Source organism: Barbatula barbatula (assembly GCF_947034865.1).
Source record: "Barbatula barbatula genome assembly, chromosome: 18".
NCBI lineage: Eukaryota > Metazoa > Chordata > Actinopteri > Cypriniformes > Nemacheilidae > Barbatula > Barbatula barbatula.
The window spans coordinates 13,729,548-13,748,639 of record NC_136781.1 but is presented as its reverse complement, the minus strand read 5'-3'; the positions used below and the strand labels follow the sequence as shown (position 1 = coordinate 13,748,639).

The window sequence follows — 19,092 nt, the reverse complement described above, 5'->3', positions numbered from 1 at the left end:
AACATTTTGCGGAGTCTCGCGATGCTTCATCATACGCCGATCGTTCTGCACCTCATGAAAACAGATGTTTTCTCGCACTGTATCATTACATTGCTTCCTTATCCGCTTAGGGGAGGAGTCAGGGTTAATGAATGGCAGCTCTCGTGCTTCATGTGTTGTTAAGTGGGTTATATTCATCGATCCTTCCCTTTATTTCCCATGAAACACACACGCACTCCCGTGAACCCTGAACGTCTTCAACGCATTACAATGAAGTACCAGTAATGCACAGTTACTGGTATAACTGGAATAGGATTTTTTAAATAGTTATTATAGTCAGAAGCACGCAGATCCGCTGAATGGAAATACTCGCAAAACTTGTTTACAATAATAGAAAAGCAGTTAAATTAAGTTCACCTTTTAACGAATAGTTATCATTAAAAACACATAAATGCACAGTCACCGTTATAATGATTATTTTTATAAACAAAAAATAGAATTTTACTATTATTTACTGTTAATCTCAAATAAACATAAATTGATATTATTTACTAGTATTTAAACGAGAAGTTTAACAGCAAATCTAACACTTCATTTCAAGTTATTAAAAACATACTCGTTTCGAATGGCTCAGGTGCGAACGTTTTTTTATTCAATCCTTTATTATGATTAACAACATTCGTCCTCCACAATCTATAGTGAATTGTTCACTATAAATTCCCACGTATATTATATAAACAAATAAAACACAGGTGTGAATGTGGGCAGTGCCGCGGGTTCGGGCTGTAGGTGCGGGAGAGAGAGAGACAGAGCATGCGCGACAGCGCAGCCCTTTCAGTCCGATTATAGCGAGAAAGAGGGAGAGGGAGGAAGGCAGATTAAGCAGACTGAACACAACTGTTGTTTTAATCCTCTGAGCGAATAGATTTAGATGAAAAAACTACTGGTTTGGAGAAGAGGAGCCATATTGCATGGACCGTCCGTGGAATAACAAGTCTCATTCGAGAGTTTGGGAGAAATCGTCCAGACTTCATAACTGCGGAATCCGCTGACCGACCAAGCTTAACTTTACCCTTACTAAACTGCCAGAGTTTTTAGTTTCTATTTATTACTCGTTTATTTTAAGATTTTACAGAGTTTACACGGACAGATTGAAAGATGAAGGACCGATTGGACCAACTGAAGGCGGTAAGTGTGTTTTTTAGTTCTTGTTAAAGGACGCGAAAGAAACAGGCTTGCGGCATTGGTGCTCGTGCTCTTAATGGGAGTCAACGCACAAGTGTATTGGAATGACATTACGTAATGTAGTTTGTATAAGAAAACCTACATTTGTTAATGTTGAATACGCAATGTTTAATGTTTGATTTAGAAACAAAGCACTTCTTACCTTTGTACTAAACGCTTGCTACCACAAAAAGGAAAAATAATAATACGAATAAATAAACGGTTTAATAGCAGAGTGTCTGTTAATGAATATCTAACAAGTGTTCCATAACTGATAAAAGTTATGATATGAGGGGTAAATGGAGGAGAGGACACAGTGTAGAGCAGCTGATGAGGTCACCTGACTCCGGGAGGAGGGTGGGGGGATGGGGTGAGGGATATATGATGAGGATGCTGATCTTCATCTCGCATCGTGCGACGACATATCTCTAAACCTCGAGTCAGAAAAAAGCCATGACACCACAGTCAGGTTTATATAATTAATTTTATTCTTTTAATGGCAAAATTTTATGTTCACAAATGTAAATTTTCCTGTAAAAGACCCTGTTTTACTTCATTCAAGAAAGAAACTGAACTGTATATTGATTCAATCCGGTTTTCTATGAAGCAAAAAGCAATTAAAACATTAAAAATTTGTAAATTCTTTAATATCTTCATATAAATGAACATTAACCTAATGTACATTTTATGTTATATTTGTATAAATATATGTTGTATTTCACTGTATGCACGAATGTATGTAAAGATTTTTTCTTGTTGTTAATAAAAAAAAACAAAAAAAAAAGCCATGACACATTAATACGGTAAAGAACAGCGTGCCGTGTTATTATCGTCTGACACCATCACTATAATCTGGTTTAGGGCTGGGAAGAATTGGATATTAGTTGTTTGAGCATGTTGGAAAAGGTGTCAGATTTATGGGCAGGGTCAGAGTTGAGGATTTGTTGCTGTGACGATGACTCTGCCCCAGTCAAATATTTCCTTTGTTGACTCTATTACCTGAAGCAGCCTGGCAGGAAACTATGGGTTGGGAAGAGGAACTTAAGCGTGTGTGTGTGTTTTTTGGCCGAACCTTATTTACATTAGTCATAGATGTGTTCCTGTGCTGTTTTGCATACAGTCAGAAAATCTCCCTCGCTTTGTTTCTTTATCGTATTCTATTTTTCGTTTGACCTCTTCTCTTTTATATTAATGTAGAAATGTTTGGAAATAAAGGTGAGCGTTGCTTCCTCCAGCCTGGGTGTTGTTATTTGGTTCGTGAAGGTTTTGTGTTATAATGTGTTGATATTCTCTACCGAGCTTTGGCTTGACATCTCCTTTGGTACAAATCTAAGTAGTTATTCTTTAGCATCTTACAGGTGAAAAGCATTGATCTTTTCCAGGATGCTTCGAACAAGTCAAACATTATGAAATCAATAATGTCCACAACAGTAACACAATGAGTGTATTGACGTAACCTTTGAGTGTATTGACGTAAACATTCAATGCTTACAGTTAGGGATTTGTTCATGTAATGGTGATGTTTGTCTTGGCTGACACTACTGTAGGAGCCATACTTAATCTTTCATTTATCTAATAACATTTGCTTCGGATGTGTCTGTGACTGAGTGACCCTCTTTGGTATCCTGTTAAGAGAAACACATCTTCCTTTCTAACCCTCAATAAATGTGCTTTCAGTCTGAATGTGTGTCTGTCTCGCCACTGTAATGTTTAACTTGGTGTGGCCGCTCTGTTCTTCAAATCTTTGTGTGTATTTGAGACTAATACGTATACACTCACTCACTCACTCACTCAAACGCACCGGTTGTCCTCAAGTTCCAAAGGAACTGAGGGACATTGAACAGTGGAAACAGTGTGTAAATGTGACAATGTGTTTTTCGAAAGCGAAATTCTAAAACACTCTGGATGACCCTAATGTTAGACACTATACTCTACCAGCACACTCTGTGTATTTAAAACCACTCTTTTTCTTCATCTCATGTCCCCTTAGCAGGAAGTCTCTTGCAGGCTTATCTTTCTACCTCAATTCCGTTTCCAGCACACTGCATGTGTGTGTGTGTCTTTAACCTTCACAAGAGAAACCTGTTGTGCTGGCAACGCATTGTTAGGTCATAAGGAAACTTGAAAAGAGAGCAGAACTCTTTGTCAGCGCAATAGATTGTATTACATTTTTCCACGGGAGCCGTTCAGCTTCAACAGAACATCCCTTAGAATCAGTTATTTCGTGTTTTTCTAATTTTATATTCATTTCAGGTCTTGGCTGTTGGTTCCTAGCATAAATCAGTAACAAGCATAAATGATGCAGACAATTCCGCTGCTTGTTGAGTAGACTACAGATGTTCTAGTGGTTTATACCACGGAGGAAGATATTTGGACCATTGCTTGTAACCAAACAGTTCTTGGACATGATTGACTACCATAGTAGGAAAACATTATTTATAATCTCTTTGTTCTGTTGAACACTAAAGAAGATAAATTGAAGAATGTAGGAAAGCAAACAGTTGGTCATGAACATGGTAGTCAATGGGGTTCAAGAACTGTTTGGTTAGGAGCATTCTTCCAAAAATCTTTCTCTATGTTCATCAGAATAAATAAATTGATACAGATTAGGAACAAATCGAGGGCGGCCAAATCTTTTTTTGGGTGAACTTTGCCTTTAAAGGTTACCATGGTACATTTTTGGAAGGCTTGCAATATGCTATTCGATCTCCAAAAATGTCTCTCAGGAACCATATAGTGTTTCAGACAAACTATGTGCATTCGTACGGATGTGTATGTGCATGTTTTGAGTTGACTGTGGTAGAATTACAGAACTGTTGTTTTGATGACTTGAGAGAAATCCTCGAGTGGTGTCATTCAGGAAACAAGAATGTGTGATTACACTTGGACTTCAGCCCTCGAATCTCCTGACTCGCATTTGTTAACATGCCCGAGTGATTATTTAAATGGTCAAATAGTGGGTTATGCCACTAATAAAATGTCACAAGATAAATCTCTGTCTGTGCTTGCCATATATCAATGGCTTTTGAGTCAGATTGGCAGTTGCAAGGCCGGTTCACACACCAAAAGTAAAATGAATTGGGGCAATTGTAGTTTATTCTAGTCTGTTTATATTTTACAAATCCCCTGATGACAGAGTCCAGACATCAGAAAAAATCTATGCACAAGTTTATGTTTTAAAAGAGGGAAAATGCATTATGGGTGTGACAAAAAGGACACACGCTTTTGAGACAACATACTTTGTAGGATTTCTGGAAATTAAAATGTACAAACCAGAAGGAATAATACCCAATAAATAGAGAAGGGATGACTCTTGATACAACATACAATAGTTATTTTATTATAATTTTTAAGTGCTTTTAAATGATGTTTTATTAACAAAGTTCAGGAGGAGCATGTGCAAATCATAACTCAGCTTCCAGTCATTAGCCATTACGTCTCCCGTCCTACCAAATCAAGAGCAAACCCTATAAATAGTCTAAACCTTACCCCTTTCCCTCTACATTTCCGCAGCATCCCTCCTCCACCCCAACTCCTCACTATCTAACCCTCCGTCTACTCGAAGGGAGGGGGAAACACTCCGGGCCCGGGCAAAACACAGAGATGGGAAGCCCTTGCCCCGAACAAAGGGGGAGTGCTCTGGGTTTGGGAAAGAATACTGACCCCAGAGCCCTCTCCCTGCACAGCACGCCAAATACGCATATACTTTCTCTGCTTAACTAAACTACCGCCTATTTAATTATTTGCGAAGGCAAACTCGTGAAATAAGGAATATGGATGTGACAAGTGACAATTGCCGATTGCGAACTACATTCATCTGTGATAGTTCATTCAGTGTTTCAGGACAGTTCTGCTGTGTCAACAGACGACTGCAGAGACGGAACCCAGCAAACATGATAAAGATAAGAACCCAAGTGCAGTTTGTTAACATTGAACGAAAATCAATAAAGAAATATTAGATAATAATTAAATAAAATGAAAATGGACTAAAATGTAAATTCTTGGAATTACTAATTCGATTGATCAAGAAAGAATTAACGTCTCGGGTTACTTGGCTGTAACCCTGTTCCATGAAAAAGCGGGAACGAGATGTTGCGTTTCAAACGCTATGGGAGAACATTCTTTGCTCTTCAAAGTTTCCATTCCCCGTTCGTTACAGCTTGTCTGGACAGCAAGTCTGCTCCCATATTCATATGCCCCGGGATGTTAATCGCTTTGAGGGACAGGAATTTGCCCTCTGCCCAGGGCAGGATCTACTGGGCCAGTTTGTTCGGGTGGCGCGACCGAAGCCCTCCCTGGTGATTTATGTACGAGACTAGTGAAGTGTTGTCCACCCGCACTAGGACATGGTAGCTTGGCATGGTTGTGGAAAGATCTATGTGAAAGTATGCGTCTTTTGAGATCGATTGTCATGAACTAGTCGTGACACTGAATTTGAGACACAATCATCTTGATTGTCAATTTTAAACTTGTGTGTCTTCAGGTAGCGGTTCAATCCTAGAAGATCTAGAATTGGAGGCAACCTCCTCATCCTTCTTGGTAACTAGAAAATACCGGCTATAGTAGCCTGACATTGTGTCTGATAGGGGAACATGTTCTATGGCTCCTTTGTACAGCAGAGCTTGTAATTCTTGTGTCAACAGATGTGCTCGCTCCGATATGACCACATCGTTGAAACGCGGAGGGCGATTATGCAAATTGCTTTATACCTGGAGAGACCTGGCAGAAGCTTCCACGCTGCCAGCTTCTCTGAAAGGGGTATCAATGTTGACACCTCGTCTTGTTGGAGACATTCGGCATCCTAAAACGCTGGTAGCGATGGTCAAATAAACCTTGTTAAGCGCCTTAGTGTCATAAGAGGAACCCCCCGAAGCGACGCTCTCCAACCCCGCAGAAACAAGGGATGCTTCGTGCTCTGCCTGATGCGAAGAAGTACCAGCGCACACTTCGGAAGCGGACACTAGGATGTTGCGGTCCGGCGATTGCAAAGGGGAAGCGGACGGATCTGCCTCGGCTAAATCAAACCGCAAACCCCAGGACGGGGGAGAGTCTGGTCGGCCCTTTTTAAAGAAAGAAAGCCGAGCACGGAGAACCCGGATGCCGAGGGCATTACTGAGTTCGCACTCTCCCTCAAGCCCCAGGGCAGCATGGTCAGCCCCCAAGCACTCAAAGCAAAATTCATGTTTGTCCAGTTCGGAGAGGAACCTCTCACAACGAGGCACACATCACCGCTCTGAACTAGACATTACTTATTTTAACTCTTCAGTTACACTCTTTAGTTACACTCTTTAGTTTCACTTTCAAACGCAAGACAAACAAAGCGGTCCTTGAAGACAAAAAAACCTGAAGACGCATTTGCCTCACGTGTATTTATAACCTGCAGGTGCGAGGGTAATTAGCGAGTCACCTGCCGAAGTTATTTAAAGCCAATTCTTGGCGTGTTTATACACATGCTTCACAACCAGTCGAACAAAGAATGTTCTCCCAAACGCAGCATCGAGAGTAACTTTTGATAGGTACATAAATGTTCAATATGCACAAAGTATAAAGGAGAGCTTTTGTCTCTCAGAATCAGTATGAAGTCAAATTGACCGTATGTATTTTTCTAATACATGTTACATAATTCCTCCACGCATCTTTTGTTTTCTATAAAATGTTTAATTTGTAATCTTTTATCCGAATGTCATAACTTCCTATAAAATGATTTATGCAAAGCCAGTCTGATTTTGATCCACTGCCATACCAATGTAATGCCCAGTTTTCACAATCCATTTAACAACTGAAATCTAAACGCGGGACGCCTTACAGTTTTTTCCTTGTGTGCCATTGTACTCAAACAGTGACAGACTTATTGTGACATATTTCTATGTTTCATGTCACCTTTAAGGACACATGAATGCCAATAATCCATCTGTGTTTATTATAAATAATATAACATAATAAAATAAATGAACTTGACTACCAATATACAGCTGCGGAAAAGATAAAGATAATATTTTTATATGTGATAACTTCAGTTATCTTAAATTTGTCTTGTTATATTGTGTTTCAGACATGCGATCATGATGATGAAGATGTTGAAATTGCTGTGGACAATGCTGCTTTTATGGATGATTTCTTCTGCCAGGCATGTCTATATATTGATTTATTATTTACAGTGTGTTGGTGAAAATACGTCTGACATGCATGAATGTGGGTAATAGTGTTCTTTTTTTAAGTGACCTTGTTCCTTTGCCACAGATTGAAGACATCAGGAAAAGCATCGATAAGATCGATGATAATGTGGCTGAAGTCAAGAAGGTTTACTCCGTTATTCTTTCTGCGCCAACGTCAGACCAGAGTAAAGCAACATTCACACACAGATATACACATGTAGACAAACTTGAATTAGACAAAGTTGTCCAGTAGTTTTACATCTGCTTAAATAGTTTTTTAAAACAACATATGTCAGTGCTCAGTATAAGTGAAGCAGCAGTGTTAAAAAGTCAAAATGAATCTTATTGTGAATGTTTTTCCTTCATTGTCAGAAACACAGGATGACTTGGAGGCGCTAACCAACGATATTAAGAAAATGGCAAACAACGCCCGTAACAAACTGAAGAGTAAGTGTTCTTACCTGTTGTCACAGAGACCTCCAGAGTTCTTCAAATAACACATGGAGGAAGTAAAATGCCATATAAATAGATTGAATCGATCAACCAAACCGTCAGTCTAGGGGTGGTAAGGACTAGTCTTAATGGCCCTAATTCCCAACAGTTGGTACACTTGATTTTTACAGCAAGGACATAAAATTAGTACCCTTATCTGTTAAAATTTGGCAAGGAATCTCCACCCTGGAGGAGAACAGCTGTATAAGACAGTTAGCTACCTGTCTAGCTTTGATGTTTCTAACGGGGAAGGCTTCGAGATATTTGGTGGAATAATTACAGATTACTAAAATATACAGATTCCCATTTTTACTTCTTTCGATGGGCCCCACTATATCCATTCCAGGGCCACTAAAAGGGTGTGTCAATGACCGGTAATGGTAACAAATGTGCTGGTGGAACTCTCCTTCCAGATGTCATCTGACACTCGGTACAAGTACGAATGAACTCTGTTATATCTGTATATATTCTGGGCCAACTGAACCAACTTCCAACCCTTACTCACGTTTTATGCTTGCCTAAGTGTCCTGGCCATGGAACAGAGTAGCCCAAAGTCATAACTGTATGGCGCATTGCTTCCAGAACTACCAGTGCCTCAACCTCCCCTTTCACCTGATATAGTATTCCTTTTTTCAGAATGTATTTTTCCTCCATCAAACACGATCCACCCTCTTTTCGAAAACCATCTACTACAGACACCTTCTGGAACCAGTCCTGCAAAGTAGGATCTTTTTCCTGCATCTCAGCTATGTCCTCTGGGATTGCCATATTTAGAAGGAATTCTGGCATGGCAGCTCCTCAACCTCCCCTTTCATACTACCCTCAAACTTACAGCTAAGCCGTTCCTTTTTAGATTTGCGTCTTTCATCACCGGGCCCCTCAAAGTCAACACCAGCCAAAGTCATTTCATTTAAGCCGGCCATAATACTCTGGACTCGAGCTACCACATAACAAGGCTGAACTTTGGGCACCAACTCACAAAGAATGGGAAGATCTTGTCCTAGTACTACCTCATGTGGTAACTGGGATGCAACAACCACCTGTAACAAAAAGGTCTGCCCCTGCACTGTTAAGTAAATCTCTGCTGTCGGATACTCCCTGACTTCTCCATGCACAAAGCAAACTTTCAGAGGATTCTGGGTAATATATTTATCTTCCGGAACCAAGCTGTCATGTACTAAAGTCTGTGTGCTACCCGTATCCACTAAGGCCTTAGCCGACTGACCATTCACCAGTACCGGCGTCAATATATAAGTAGTGCGTTTTTCCCCCGACTCATGGGATGAAGTATCAGGCAGGAAAGGAAGATGAACATAACATAAAGCAGTATGCTTAACTTTCCTGGATGGACAAACGGGCTTTGTATGTCCTATCTCCCCACAATAGTAACATCTAACTTCCTGCTTATTACTTCTATCCCCTTGCATACCAACAAAATTCACTTTACGTTGGGCATGACCACCCTCACCCCCAGACTTACTTGGCCATCCTTGACTTCGACCTCTAAAGCTGTGCCGGGCCTCTCGGCGTGTGGCCAGGTACGTCTCTGCAAGCTTGGCTGCTTCTTCTGCTGTGGCTAGATCATGCTCCTTTATCCACACTGCCAGGTCAGAGCTTTTCATTCGCATAAATTGTTCCAAGATAATAAGTTCGGACAATTGCTGAATCGTACACGTCTCTGGCTTCACCCATTTTGAGAAGAGCTCATTCGCACATAAAGCTCACGGGGGTCCCGTCTGGCAGAATCTCCAATGAGCGAAACCTTTGCCAGATAAATCTCTGCATTTATCTCATATTTTATAAGTATGGCCTCCTTAACTTTATCATAGTCCTCAGCATCATTCCCATCCATGGCTACATAGGCCCCACGGGCCTTTCCTGTTAACAGGGGAACCAGTCTTATTGCCCAATTAGCTTGAGGCCACCTGCATACAGTAGACATTCGTTCAAAGCTCAATGTCATCATCTCTTGTCAAGGGATGTTATCTGGGCTCGATCCCTCCTGATGACGTACCTCCTCCTGTGGGCACTGGGATTGCTGCAGTAGACGCTGCATGACTTCCCCTTTGGTCCCCCCCGGCCTGGATCTCTACAACATGATGTTGTATGTGCTGGAATTGGTGCTGCATATTTCGCCACTGCTGGTCTTGCTTCACCATTACTTGCTCCAGTCGGTCATCACGGGCGGTTTGGGACTGCAGGAGAACTTTAACCAGTCCGGCCAGTTCTGACACCATTCCCTCTGTTGGGCCCGCTGCAGAAGTAGTTACCGCGTCCCTCCCACTGGCAACAGGTGTTTCTTGTGACCCCGTAGAGCTGGGCAGCTCCAGATCCATTCCCAACTGCTCATCGGCGGCCGCAACTTGGACTTGTCTGGTCTTGGGTGGCATAACGATCCCACTTCTGACACCACTTGTCACAGAGACCTCCAGAGTTCTTCAAATAACACACGGAGGACGTAAAATGCCATATAAATATTTATTCAAGTTCTCCCAAGCCAGTAAAGTGCAAGGTGCTCACAGGTGTCAAAGCATAACAAAAATAAAAATGAAAAGAAACAAGTTGAATAAACAAACATAAATCAATAACCTTTCATCAGGTCTAATAAGTCAATCAACGTACTCAGCAGTTACTGCATTCACTACCACCAGTCTTAGCATTGTGAGATCAGTCATTCTAATCTTTTACTTCACTCAAGATGGCCGCTGCCATGCCTGCCGATGTCAGGAGATAGTTGACAGTTGGGAAAACTTAATGTCCTCCGAGTTAGTGTTCAGGTGGCCAGTCTGATACACAACAGTTTAACTGTAGGAACATATGTGTGGTTAATCCATCTCTCCTGTCGCTGATACCTCAAGGTAAATAAAGAGTATGTGTTCATGTATTTTGTGGAAGGGCTAACAAGGGGTCACAGAGAACAGAGGGTAGCTCGGTGAAACCTGTACAGCATGCTAGAAATACTGAAATACTGCTGACCAGCATAGTGCCTGTAATATTTTGCTGTTTCGACAAAAATAATGTTTACACAGTTTGTTTGTGTTTTTGTGTGTAGCCATTGAAAGAAATCTTGAGACTGAAGAGATGGAGAGAGTATCAGCCGACATAAGAATACGCAAATCACAGGTCTGTCAGTATATTATACTATAATATATTAGGGCTGTCACGTTATATTGGTGCTGAGAATACTAGTCACATTAAAAACAGGTCATGTTAATTTTAAAGTTTTCTTTTCTCTCTTTCTCTACCTCCCTACATTATTTTCAGTGTGATTAATTGGCCAAGATAAGGAAGAATTTTTTTTTATCAAAAATAAAGATGAATTTAGTTTGATGACATTTCTCAAAAACATATTAATAGATATATTGCCATAATATGATTATTGTGACGCTCATGATTATGAAAAACAGACCTGATATGAACTATTAAGATGAAATATTAAAAGCTAGCAGCAAAATCATTTTAACAAATCTTGCATCATAAGCTTTTATAATTCTGAGTTTTTAAGTTGTAATTCTGAGTTTAATGAGCACTCCTAATGTTAATTCTTACGTCGTGGCTCTGTGGAATAGTCACTCACATCTTTCTTTGGTTCCTTATTATATTGGACTGCTCATCCAGGTTGCCTCTTCAGTCTTATTGAAATATTTTGCGTAATAAAATAATACCTGCAAAAAGGCAAATTCTTGTCATTCCAAACCTATATGACTTACTTTCTACCGCAGAACACAAAAAACAACATTCTTAAAAATTTTTTGGGTGAACTATCACTTTCAATGTGGGGGAGATCTGTTTGGTTACCAGGTCCGGCTCCAGATATGAGATGAAAGGTGGGCCAAGTGATTTTCCAGGTGGGCAGATGGGGGGTACATTAATATAGATTTTTTGCCCCAGACTAATTACTATAAACGAACTATTTACAAAATAACGATTTAGCTTTTTGAATTATTCTTACATCTAAAATTTATATTTAATATTTTATTTTACATTCTTATGCATCTATATAGCCTACATATTTTTTACATTCATTTTACATTTTAGAATTTTTATTAACTTTAGAGTTGATGAAAGCTATTCAAATGACTATAATATTCACAGCATTAACCTTGCTTATTTTAGAAAATTCTGTCATAAACTCATCCATGTCCAGTCGTTTTTCACGAGTTTTTTAGCCTCTCACGAAGCATTGTTCGGCGGAATGGTCTCAGAACCGCTAATATTGGATGTAATGGGTGTAATAATTATCATGTGTCATTTGAGGGTTCGGGGTCGGGAAATAATACGCGTAGGCGGAACGCGTATCCAATAGCCAAGACTATTTCGACTCGCCTCAGCTAATGCGAAGTTCTGTTCAAGCTCTGCCTGAAGAGTTTGTTTCTAATTGCAGCTCGCTTTGCAGCGTTGAGCATTGTAACCAATCACGTGCAACTGATGATGGACAGCAGCCAGCTATAGTGAGGACTCGATACATTATCACAATTTAAATAAACTTTTATCTCATCATGCTCCTGGTCCCTTTTCTGCATTAAGCTTTATTTAGCCTTGATGGCAGCTTAGCCTTAAGCGGCTTTGGTATGAAAACTATTGTTAATATCACATGAACAATATAGGCTATTTTAACAAATTTTGTATAAATCAAAACACATTTCATAAATCACTAATCAAATCGAGAATATCTCCTTTATTAGCTAACAATATTTTGGTGGATTCACTCTTGTTCCGAAACTCTGCCATATACGTTTAAAAATGCATTAACCAGGATCTTCCTAATACTTTTGTTACTTGTTGCGTGAGAAAATAAATGGTTTTGTCTACATCATGTAGATGTAATGCAGGTTCGGTTTGGGGCGCAGCATTTTTGTCAAACGGGTAGGGTCAGGTACAGAATTAAATTTGTGCTGATGTCGGTCCGGGTGTTCTTTTAACTACTGCAGGTTATCAAACCAGACCCGTACAGGACTCAGAGCGAGAGTCCCTGAGAGAGAGTCACGCCAAGTCCGTTCACTGCAATGGAACAGTTTTTTCACAGCAACGGCGGTTCACAGATCCTCTCTTAATGGGTGGTGGCAGGGTGGGTAAAGCCTCTAAAAAAGAAGGGGAGCCGGGCCTGTTGGTTACTCGCATTCTTCCAAAAATCTTCCTTTGTGTTAAGCATAACAAAGAAATGTATACAGCTTTATAACAACCTGAGGATACGTAAATGATGACAGAATTTCCATATTTGGGTGAACTATCCCTTTAATCTCAATGCAGTATTTTGTGTCAGCCGGTTTTTATCCCAAAAGCTCACTATACATTATCTCGAAATTGGGTTTTACACACATTGTATGCTCTTTTAACTGCCCTCACATTCTCTCCCGGCAGCATGCGGTTCTTTCCAGGAAGTTTGTTGATGTGATGACCAAGTACAATGAAGCTCAGGTGGATTTCAGAGAGAAGAGCAAAGGTCGCATTCAGAGACAATTAGAGATCAGTAAGTGTTTCACAAACACACACGCAAACACAGTCATGTGCCTGTTGGTGTTTCGCTACAGAGTTTATGGCGACTTAAGCTGCCCACAACGTACGTGTTTCTTCCTGCGGTTGCAGCGTGTCAAACAGATGCTGCTTTGTTGCCCTTTTCTTGTCTGACTCTCGTTTTTCTTCTGCTTCTGTTTGCAGCTGGTAAAACTACAACTGATGAGGAGCTCGAGGAGATGCTGGAGGGAGGGAACACAGCTGTTTTCACAGCAGGGGTAAAAGAGATGTCCTTAACCAAAACACACAACTCCACTTAGGACACATATAAATATTATTTTATTAAGACGAGAATAAGATGTTATGGAATAGTTGACCAAAAAACGACAAATTTTGTCATCATTTATTCACCCTCATGTCATGTAAAACCCTTTTTTGAGTCTTTCTTCTGTGGAACACAAAAGAAGATATTTTGAGAAATGTCTCTGTGGTTTTGTGCCCATATAACGGAAGTCAAGTTTGTAATGGCATGGGGTTGAGTAAATGTGTGTGAACTATCCCTTTAAGAGGCCCGATTGAGACCAGACATAAGAAAATTGGCTCAAAGTAACATAGACTCAAGACCTCTGTTTGATGGCCATTGTAGAAACTATTATTAGAAGCTCTGCATGGATAAATATGACTACCATCCCTTTTCAGATGTCTCTTTAGTTCGTCAATAACTATTTATTAGTTTTATGTGCGAATGAGTGGAAATTTGCTTCCATTCATCTAATCTCAACTATATAAAAGGTGCTCACTGTTTACTGAGATTTCTGATTTCAATGTTCATATGTGTTTTGTAGATTGTGGATTCGGGGATCTCTAAGCAAGCACTGAGTGAGATTGAAGCACGTCACAAAGACATCGTACGTCTAGAGAGCAGTATAAAAGAATTGCACGACATGTTTGTGGACATCGCAATGCTGGTGGAGAGTCAGGTACACTCATCTGCCCATTCTTCACTCTCTGTCATTTCATGCCCCAAAACTCCATCAAGCTAAACCTGCTGTATTTTCTATCCTGTCATCATCTTTTGTCATTGTCTTCTCTATCTCTTTGTCGATAGCCCCCATTTCTTTCCTTATTCAAACTCATTCTTTGGCTCTTAAGCCACATGCAGCGGGTTGGAGTGGCTTCCCATCAGCTTTTCACATGATGTGAGTGCTCTGTAACTTTCCTCTGTTTGCATGACCTGCTCATCAACTTCTCTCTCTTGTTTCCATGTATAATCATTTGCATGATTTGGTCACAAACTATACACACCCATTCTGTTTCTGTGGTTTGCCTAGAAGAATTAGCTCTGTTCCAAAACCTAGTGAGCTGCCTAATAAGGGAACATAAGCTTTTTTGAATTTTGCCGTATAAGACAAAATTTAAGAAACCATCTGTCACAAATACAACAATGGATCAGAGCTATGGTGATAAATATATCATATAATTTTACAACAATGTATAGAGCAGTGATACATTATTGACCACCATTATTTTATTTATTGACTGCTTGCTTTGGAGAAACACTAAGAGGTAAGATTGTGTTATTTCTATATTGTTTATTACAACCATTAAAGGAAATGTTCACCTCAAAATCAAAATTGTGTTATGTTTTACTCACCCACATGACGTTCAACATGTTTTAAGACCTTACCATGCAAGAGATTTTCAGGCCTCCTTATAGACATCATTGTTATAGTTGTTGCCAAGGTCCAGAAAAGTACTAAAGACATTGTTAAATTGGTCTATCTGCTTATAATGGCTCAATTGAATTGTTTTTGAAGTGAAGAGAATACGTTATGTGCGAATAACAAACCAAAATATCGACTTTAATCAATATATTCTCCTCTGTCTTGTCAGTCTATGGTGTGTTTTCACAAGAGCACTTTGACACATGCGCATTCGGTTTAAGAAACAACAGTAGACACATGTGACCTGACAAAACCGTTTACTGACAGCTTTTCATAACTCCGTTTATATGCATATTTTAAAAAAGTGTGCTGTTGATTTTGTAGCGATTAAGACTTATCATTCTTTTCACCTTTTTGTCTTTACAAAATATTGTGCAATGCCTTTTCTTCATCTTGATCTTGTACGCTCATATGTTTCAGGGCAACATGGTTGATAATATTGAAGTGAATGTGGGCAAAGCTGTTGATCACATTGAAGTGGCAAAAAAAGAAACCAAGAAAGCAGTCAGGTATCAGAGCAAAGCCCGGAAGGTATGAACCTCACATGCCATCGTGTTTGACATCACAATAATATACTGCCTCTGGCTTCTGCCGTTTCTGTTCTTCTCTTTGTTTTGCCCTACCCTTCCTTCTCTCTCTCTCTCTCTCTCTCTCTCTCTCTCTCCCTCCCTCTCTTTGTTCTATCTTCTTCCTCTCTTTCTCTTTTTATCTTCTGCTTCACCCCAAACCGTTGTCAGGGTGGTATGATTGACAGGATTGAGAGCAACATGGACCAGTCGGTGGGTTTTGTGGAACGTGCTGTTGCCGACACTAAAAAAGCCGCAAAATATCAGCAAGAGGCCCGGCGTGTGAGTTAATGTAAAATATGTGGCCCCGCCCTCTCATTCCTAGTGACTCTCCTTATTCTGTCCAAACCCATTGAATGTATACATGTATAGACACATGCGAAAACACAAACAAACCCAGCAGTTAACACTAATCCTAATACGCCCTGAAACTTCTTATTACTGAAGATGTGTACTTAAAGGTCCAATGTGTAATTTTCTGGAGGATCTATTGACAGAAATGCAATATAATATACGTAACTGTGTGTTCAGAGGTTACATAGTGAAGCGGTATGTTTTTATTACCTATTTCTATCTACTTACACCATGGGTCCCCTTACATGGAATGCACCATGTTGTTTCTAAGGTAGCCCTAAAGGGACAAACTGCTCTATAGAGTGCATTTCATTAATATGTTAGCTGCTTCGGCAGAGAAGTTAAAACGTGACGTAGCGCTTATAAAGGATGGAGTGAGCTGTTGGATGCAATTCGCAACCTCACCACTAGTTGCCACTAAATTTTATTCACTGGAAATAGAAACTTTAAAGCTGCACGTCTTCCACTGCAACAAAACATTGGCATTCGTTCTTTCTTTCTTTCTTTCTTTCTTTCTTTCTTTCTTTCTTTCTTTCTTTCTTTCTTTCTTTCTTTCTTTCTTTCTTCCTTCTACACAATGAGCCTTGAAATGGAAGGTTTAGTGTGTTTAGTCCTTAAAAGATGTCTGTGGATATATATATATATATATATACATATATTTTCATCATTTATTTCATTCAGAGACAGAAGCTAACATTACTCGGTTTGTGTTTATTTTCTTTACAGAAAACAATTATAATAGTGTCTGTGGTTTTGGTGATTTTGGCAATTATTGCTTTGATAGTGGGTTTATCTGTAGGTCTGAGGACTCCCTGGTGAGTACATCTTAAAGAAAATTGTGTGTGGTTTGGGAATAGGGTTCGGCTCTTTAGTTTGGATGATTCTTATTCCTGTTGTATGTAAAACATGTTTTGGTTGTGCTTTGGGTTTGGTTTTGGTTTAATTTCAGTGTTTTTTTAGCTCTAGTGTTGTTCCTATGGTGGAAGCTTAACAACTGAATTCTGTTCTGTTGGATTAATGTTCATTTGTATGTTTTATCTCTTGTAGAAGATGATCATACTGGGTGTGATTGGCATTGTTGTAGTCGTCATCATCATCATCATCGTCCTCACGCAGGTTCTTTAAGAAAACCTCTCCATCATCACATCTCATCTGTGGCTGCTCACCAACACTCCACTATTGTTTTCATACTCCTCACTCTGTGGCATCCCTCCCTCGTTTTACCTGGAGTCAAGATGCCGGTCGAGACAAACGCTCCGCCCCATCAGTCTGTAGCCCCTCCCTTCATCTACACAAGCCAGTACATACAAAAACCGTATTTAATGCCACAATGTGACAGGAATGTTAAAGGACTTCTTCTACACGCCAGGACTAATGAAGGAAACATGGTAGTAAACAAATTAAGGGTTTTAAATAAAAGGGAAAGGTCAATTCTATTTCATGCCTTTATATTTTTATTGTTTCCTACACATCGATGCAACATCTACAATAAGCTTTTTTTCCATCACAAGAGCACAGAGAAAGTTTGTATTTTGGAACCCTGTGAAATGAACAAATTGATGGGTCATCCAGAATGAAGGACACACCAGAGACTGATTTCAGAGAATTATGTTTTTAATGTGATTAAACCCTGTATGTGAAAGAAGATTTGAAGGAATAAATACAATTTTATATTTTGTAAGGTTGTTGTAAATATATTTGGAATTATTGGAGGGAAAGATGGTGATCTCATTTTTCAACACTGTAATTTTTATTGGAATATTTTAACTGGGAGACATAACTGATGAATTTTGTTTTATCACCTCAAATGCCTATATAGCAGGTTGTTGTGGCCACAGAATCATGGCCACTGCATGTGGTACAAACACAGTAAGGGGAGAATAAACAACAAACTCCCTAGAGGCCAGTACTGCCTCGCCATCTTCCTTTTCTTCCGTGCTTGCCTCCGATATTCATTAGAGCCATGTGGAGTTCTTTATCTTGTGTGTTTTTCTTCTGAAGCTCTTTCTTGCCTGTTTGTCTTTCGGCGTGTACAGCATGACGGACTATCTCACTCGTTCTCGCGCGATCTGGCTCGATGCATGATTTTTCCACTTCTCGTCTCAGCTCTCCTCTGAGGTTCCGCAGAAAAGCGGATCTGAGATGTCCTTCGAACGGACCAATGTCTGGTCCGTCTGCATCAGGTTGAAGTCCAGAATGTTCTTTAAATACTTCCTCCAGCCTGGCCAAGAAATCCTCCACTCTTTCATCAGTTTTTTGCACACATGCAGCGATCTTGTCCAGGTTCAGAGCTTTGAGAAACGTAGTTTTTAGTCCTTCTAAGAATTCTTCCAAAATCCTCCTGTACTCAGCATTGTCTGCATACGACCAGTTGACATGTTCCCTTCTCTTATCCTCCACAGGCCATTTACCCTGTAGCTTTCTTAGGTCAGATGGTTTTAGTCAGTCTCTCTAATTCTCTCGTTGAGGGTGAGAATTCCTTGCAAAATGTCAAAAGTTCTTCAGCCATCAATACTCCCCCTTTCTCTGCTGAACTGAGATGTTCAGCTGCCTCTTTCATTTCGGCTTTGGTCCAGGGTCTAAAAACTAGTTTGGGTCCCTCTGGACCTGCCACCTCGACCATAGGGAACTGCTGTCCTTCTTCATCAAAAGGTTCTTTGGGATAAAAGTCGTTCGACGTATTCTGCCATGCGGGTGGAGTATCCGGCTGTGTCTGTCTTTTTGCCGCTCCTCTCGTCACAGGAACTCTGGCGACCGGCGGGGCTGGACGGACTTTGTCTTGCTTTGGGGTCACCACGGGCTGTGGCATGTGCGGCACTGGTGCTGGTGGGGGCACTGGAGCTGCCTCGATCGGGTTCAGATGTCGGTGAGGAGGGACATAATCATCCTCCGGTTGGTGTTTGTAACACGTCATAGATGGGGGTAAAGGAGACAGAGGGGTTAAATCATTATATTCAGGCAAAACAGGGTACAATGGAGCATGCGGCGGTGGGGGTGTATGACACGGCGGTGGCAGTTCTTCCAAAGCCTTTTCTTTAAAAACTTGGTCACGTCTATTTGCTTCCTTCTCCCATAATTCTAAACATTTACACGCTTCATCATATTTTTCCCTTTCTTTTTTGGACATTTTAAATGTCTTTTTTC

The 19,092-nt window shown here is 40.2% G+C and overlaps 1 protein-coding gene across 4 annotated transcripts; it reads left to right on the top strand.

Annotated features, from left to right (window-relative positions):
- Positions 1–739: 739 nt before the first annotated feature.
- On the top strand, positions 740–17,663 carry stx3b (syntaxin 3b). 4 transcript variants are annotated; one of them, XM_079480027.1, is made up of 11 exons: positions 740–1,167; positions 7,256–7,330; positions 7,444–7,543; positions 7,731–7,805; positions 10,903–10,973; positions 13,212–13,320; positions 13,509–13,582; positions 14,150–14,284; positions 15,449–15,559; positions 16,675–16,763; positions 16,996–17,663. In XM_079480027.1, coding segments are annotated over exons 1-11 (870 nt in total). In that variant the 5' UTR covers positions 740–1,137; the 3' UTR covers positions 16,997–17,663. The 4 variants fall into 4 exon arrangements, 3 of the variants coding, with proteins under 3 accessions (XP_079336153.1, XP_079336154.1, XP_079336152.1); XM_079480028.1 differs by lacking the exon at positions 16,675–16,763 and having other exon boundaries at positions 752–1,167; positions 16,996–17,627; XM_079480026.1 differs by lacking the exon at positions 16,996–17,663 and having other exon boundaries at positions 752–1,167; positions 16,675–16,907.
- The last annotated feature ends 1,429 nt before the right edge of the window (positions 17,664–19,092 follow it).